Genomic DNA, 6,000 nt, shown 5'->3' with positions numbered 1-6,000 from the left:
GTGTGTGTGGGACAAAATCTCTTTGTTTATGTGCATCTGTGTGTATGTATTTATTTCCGGGTAATAGAAATGTGTTGTCATTGCATATCTCTGTTTATTGAGTATTGAATAGTCTCTGTTTGTCAAACACACACAATCTGTTTCATTGTTTCATCTGAAAAAAGCAGTTTTTACACACATTATGAATTTTGTAGGAAATAAAATCACCCTCGTCAACATCATACGCCAACATGGATCTATATGTGTGCAGGGCACAAAACAACGTGTGTGGAGATCCTCTTTCAGGCATTATTGACACCATGGGTGTGGTTATGCGCCACAGCAAGTACAGTTATCACGTTAATAGTGATCACGTCTGTCCGGGTCACTGATCACTGTAGGTGGATGATTTTTATTTATTTTTTATTTTTTTTATTTCTTGTGCAGATTAATAAAACGGACAGCTTCGCTATTTACAGGCCAATTTGTCTGCCTTCTCCCCTCGCCGAGGTCTCCCTTGGGGCGATGGTTAGCTGGTTTTTGGCTCTGTGTCGGCGGTTGCTGAGCCTGTTGAGGATCGGCAGAGTTTCTAACCCGGTCCCACTCTCGACTCGTCAAATATCGTCAGTGGCCCTCGGTGCTGACGCACCGCTCTTTCAACTAACTCCAGTGTTAACCCACCATTCGTTACCAGACACTCAGAGAAAGTGACACACAGGGTGCCGATTGTGAGTCGTTAGTCAGTGAAGTTACCGTCGACCAACTCTTTTTCCAAACCTAACCAAGTGGTTTTGTTGTCTAAATGTTAGCAGATGTAGATTGTACAGCAATTCTGGAGTGTATACCCAGTGCTAACCCGAATATAATTACGGAGGGATAAAACAACGTGGGGCACGTTCTGTTCAGTGGAACTCTTTTGTCCAAAGTAAAACTTTATTGACACATGTCACCTTCAGCACCTCTTATAGGCTGTTCTCTTTGTCCATCACACAGTACCTGAGTTAACTCTATAAAGCCTGCATATGACAATACAAATAGATAAAATATAATTGAGAACACATTTATTCGTGTATGTTAACACTAAACCTAACTTCCTGTGAAGATGGAGGTTTATTTTGAAAAGACGTGCACTGTGCATGTTACACGTCCAAAACTGACGCCAGAGAGGGAACCAAGAGCACCGTAGTTTAAAGAGCAGAGCCAGTGATCAAGCTATTTGACGAGCTGGGAGTGACAATGAGACAGAGTTTCACTTTGGGGGCATTAATGGACATTATCAATCCGGTGCTTTCTGCCCATTCCTTTTTCAGTGAGAAAAAAGTGACTCTCTTTTTCCCGTCATGATTTCAACATGCACCCAGCACCAGCCTCAGGTAGCCAGCTGGAAAAGCACACAAGTTACCGCTAGGCAAAGTATCATGTGAGTTAGATAGAAAACAAAAATTAAATTAACGTTAGCCTGCCTATAGTTTTAAAATGTTTCCTAATGTTGTCACTGTAAACAGCAGAAACTAGACGTGTAAGAAACAACATAGTATGTGTCCCAGCTGGATTAACCTGTTAGGGGGGCCTGACGGGAAATTCTGTTAGTTCCCCTACAACCAGTGGTGTAAAGTATACCCTGTTACTTCCAAACATTCCTATCAAATAATGTGAGCTAAGCAGTCTCTACAAGCACTTTAGGTACACTGTAGTCTTTTTTTATTGCACTTTTAGCGGCCATTTTGTTGAACACAACTTTATTTTAGTTCATGCAGAATGCGAGCACCATGCCAACTAAAACAACAGCCTTGAAACTACATTTGATTTGCTCATACTAATAACCAAGTTACTAAGGACCGATCGACACACAGTGGACCTGGGTTTTAAGGAGTGGGTCCTGTGCAGTGTTAGCACCATGGACAGCAGACACGTGAATAATTAACATACTTTTTTTTCTACAATGTTTTAATTTTTTGCTTCTGTTAAATTACTCTATGTTTAAAGAGTCACGCATCCCTATAATTTAAAACACCCATTCAGTACTTTCATTTAGGCCAAAGAGACACCTGGCTGGACCTCTGGTCACACTCTTCCCCTCTAGATGGAGCACAATCTGCAGTTTAGCTCCTCTTGGATCCTGTTTGTCAAGGTGGACGCAAACGGATATGTCGATTACTCTCAAAATAAAATCACGCAGGGTTCTGCAACAGTATTTTTTAAACAACACACCTCTGAAATTTGGATTGTAGTTAGTGTAACGAGTCGTGGACGGTTTGAATAAATTAGTTAAATGAGAAGTACGCTATGTCCTTTTCAATCTCTTGTTTTGTTTTTTTGTTGTCCACGGGGGAATCAGCGCTTTTATTTTGTGAGAAAATGCACATCCGGGTTTGTTACGGCTTACTCTTGCCAGCTTGATGCTGGAGGTCTTTGTATGACTGGTCCGCGAGGCACCTCGGCACCGAGTACACGCGCGGCAGCAGCAGCAGCAGCGGCGGAGGAACATTAAAACACAGAGTCCCAACCAGGGACAGACAGGGTCCAACCACGTCCCCCTGTTCGAACCAAGCACCGGATACATAGCCACGTTCAACCGGAGGGAAAGCTACGCTTTTTAAAAAGTCAACCATTGATGTTTGTTTTTTAACGCCAAGTATTGAAGAAGTGGGTTTACCGGGAAGTTTAGCACTAACAGCAGCGGTTACTGGAGCGTGAAACCCGGTGCGGGAAGGAGAGCATCCGTCTAAACTTCACTGACTCCATAAGCTTGGTTTAGGGTTATTTCATCGACTTAACTGCTTGAAACCTGCATTTATTTTCCAAAAGAAGCTCGTTTGATCGGACCGAGGTTGTTTCTCTGTTTGGCCGCTCGCGCACTCACCTATAACCATCCAACTTTGTAAAAAAAGGTTTTCAGACATTCACAGAGACCCGAGAAGAAAGAACATCGAGCGCAAGAACGGACGGAGAAGTGGATGTATCTTGAGCCATGGATGTAACCGTTTACCCACCTCCTCCTCAGCCTCTGGCCGCGTCAGACCACACCAGGTTGGGGCAACTCTCCTACCCGGATCCGGCCTTCGGGACCAACAAGGTAAGCAAGGAAAGAACGACCCTCCATAGACCCCTTGTGTTTCCCATTGTCTGAGAGATAAAAGACACCTTTGTCGTGTTCTACTTTGATTACCTCCGCTATCTCACCTCTCTGTGTATTCATCCTTCTTGCCCTGCCAATTAAGTGGTCATTAATTGCTTTATTAGGCTCCAATTACACTTAAACAACCATCGAAGGGAACTACATCCCAGTGTTACCCCATTTCCTTTGAGCACATCCACTCACGGGCAGTCATTTCACTCCCTGTTTGTTGCCAGTGATGTAATGACACCTTTAATTACAACTTCGCCACCTGTAATTGAAAGGTAATTAAGTTTAGATATGCACTGAATCACAAGTACAAACAGAAGATTTGTGGTGAGAATGAAATTACATGGAAAGTGATTAGGGAGCGGAACCAGCACTGTTAGCTGTTTTTTTCTTTTTTCAAATAGTTCAAACTGGAGTTCAATCCTTTCAGTTTAATGACACTGAGGTTCATCGTGTCCGGGGAAGCTCTGTTGTCTTTCTCCCTCCGGAGCAAGGTCAAAGGTCAGGGTCGGATCCAGACAGAATCGTGGAGCTTACAGGGATCCAGTGTGTGCCACCTTGAGAGACCACTCTTACGCTGGATGAAATGATATTTGATCAATATAGGACTGTCTGTCTATCCATCATCCATCATGTGTGGTCAGAGGGATGCTTCTCTCGGTGTCTGGGTACTTTAGGGCTGTGCTCACTGATTAATTGCTTTATTATTTATTATTAGTTGCAGCTGACGAGCGCAGCTATTAGAGCAAATGACAGATTAGTAACCACTCCTAAATCTTGTCACGACAACTTTTGGAACACATTTATTTAGTTTTTTTAATTTTCCCAGCATTAAGATAAATAAAATAAAATGTCTATTACATCTACATAACAATGTTAAAATATGCTTTGTTCACTTTCTTTTATACTTCAGTTAACTAGTGTACAACAATTCTCAAATACGTTTCAGTTAGCAAACATCTGAATACGCGTGTCACACGCAGCAGGGATGTAAACCCAAACAGCGTCATGTGATGTCCAAGTAAAAGCGCTGTGCTTGCTGTGTACATGCTCGTATTTTATCATCGTGTTAGCACAGTGGGACCCAAACTGAGCCAAACCCGGCTAGTGCTGTTAACTTGTGATCTGCCTCTCTGATGGAGCACAGTGGACTGAGTGATGTCAGAGCGCGCTGCTGTACAGTTTAATGATTGATGGGATTGTTCACAGGCCGGTTGTCTGATCCCGCCCTGCCCGTAGACATGTATGAACTGCTCCTCTGCAGCATCACTGAGAGGCTGCGTTTCCTCTGCTCAACACAACGTGGTGTCGGCTTGTGGCGACAATCATTGTGAGCAGAAACGCTGGGTTCAAACTCTGTGCTAGCGAGCGCCCGCCTTAGTGCCACCGCTCCGACTTCGGGTCCATGTGAAGCTCAATACCGTACAAATGTACACATTTTTGTATAACAAGTTTTATGTTCATGTTAAAATGCAATGAGGCATTATCTTATTACATATTTGCATACATTTCCAGAACAGTACTCTGAACATTGGATAAAGCCAGGTTCAGAATTCTTTGTTTATTTTGTTGACGTATCAGAGTCAGAGGTTTTAGATATCTCTTTGTATCACTCCATAAACCAGAACATATTGTCAACAGCCATAAAAAATAACATTTTCTCCATGTTTTTAGTAATAAAATGTTTGTATGAATGATATGTGAACAAAACTATGAAACTAAAGTTTGGTGTATGTAAGAGCTACTGAAGTGGAGATTTCTGGATCAGAGTCTGAGAGAAAAGTCATTGAGAGAAAATGTCCTTTAAAGAGATGTTTAGTTCAATTACAGACATTTAGAAGACACTACAGGTGAATAGGGTCAAAAAATTAAATCATAGATATCAACATGAAACTTCACCAGTGGACAACTTACATTAGGACAATTCTTTTTTCTATTACACGTTTTTTGAAAACGTTGTATTTGAATATGTAAATGAGCTATTACTTAACAGTAACTTTTGTTGAAAATCTACAGATGCAAAATAGACAAAATAATAAATGAACTCCTGAACGTGTATTTAGTCTGAAAGGAAACATGTTTTGGGAACAAATGTTTTTTTGGTAGTTGGTGTGTTTCAGGGTGTGCTGGTAAAGTCCACTATTGCTTTACTACACGTGCAACTAACTCCATATACCTCCTTGAGTGGACTGCAGAAATGCAGAATATAGAAAAGTTCCACAATGCAACGCACTAAGAAAACAGAGACAGTACCTACAGCTGTGATAAATACAAACTGAGTGTGGAGACATCTCCAGAGAAAACACCATCTTTGGAGAAACATTTTGCTTTCTAGTGGTGATGTGTAATTGCCGTTGATGTCCAACGGAGAACAAATGTTTTTATTGTATCCTGTATATTTAAAAAAAACTAAATAGTACAGTATGACTGTTATTATATGGTACCTACTTTGTACATGCATTATGTATTTTGGAATTGTAGCACCACATCTGATTCTCTACCAGTTTTGTAGCCAACTGTGACCTCTGACCTGCAGGTTGGGCATGAACAGAATATTCCGTCTATGTCTTTATGAGATTATAGTGATATATATATTTATATGTATTTAATGACTACACTCGCTGTGCTGTATGCCAATCTGCTGCTTTTAATCTCCGACTCTAACATCATTTGTAGAAGTGTTGTGCTCACAGAATCATGCAACATCGCATTGTGTTTTTTTTCTTTTTTTCGTCAGTGAGTATATTTCTTTCAGAACGAGGGATGTGGAGAGAGAGCTGTGTGGTGTGGTTGGGGGTAGGGACTGAAGAGAGAAGAGGGTTGTTGGGGGTAGGGATGTTGTAGATGAGAGAGGGAGAGGGAGAGAGAGAGAGTAGTGGGGGTGGGGCCACTAA

At 41.6% G+C, this 6,000-nt stretch overlaps 1 protein-coding gene across 1 annotated transcript in view; it reads left to right on the top strand.

Annotated features, from left to right (window-relative positions):
• The first annotated feature begins 2,314 nt into the window (after positions 1-2,314).
• Positions 2,315-6,000, top strand: part of tox (thymocyte selection-associated high mobility group box) — a 51,786-nt gene continuing 48,100 nt past the window's right edge. The window contains exon 1 of the mRNA XM_076079544.1: positions 2,315-3,055. Within this exon, the coding sequence (XP_075935659.1) occupies positions 2,951-3,055 (105 nt within the window). The 5' untranslated portion in view covers positions 2,315-2,950. The remainder of the gene's footprint in view (positions 3,056-6,000) is intronic.

The sequence above is a fragment of the Anarhichas minor genome, unplaced genomic scaffold (assembly GCF_050575085.1).
Source record: "Anarhichas minor isolate MPS153535 unplaced genomic scaffold, ASM5057508v1 ptg000006l, whole genome shotgun sequence".
NCBI lineage: Eukaryota > Metazoa > Chordata > Actinopteri > Perciformes > Anarhichadidae > Anarhichas > Anarhichas minor.
This window is presented reverse-complemented; position numbering and strand designations above follow the sequence as displayed.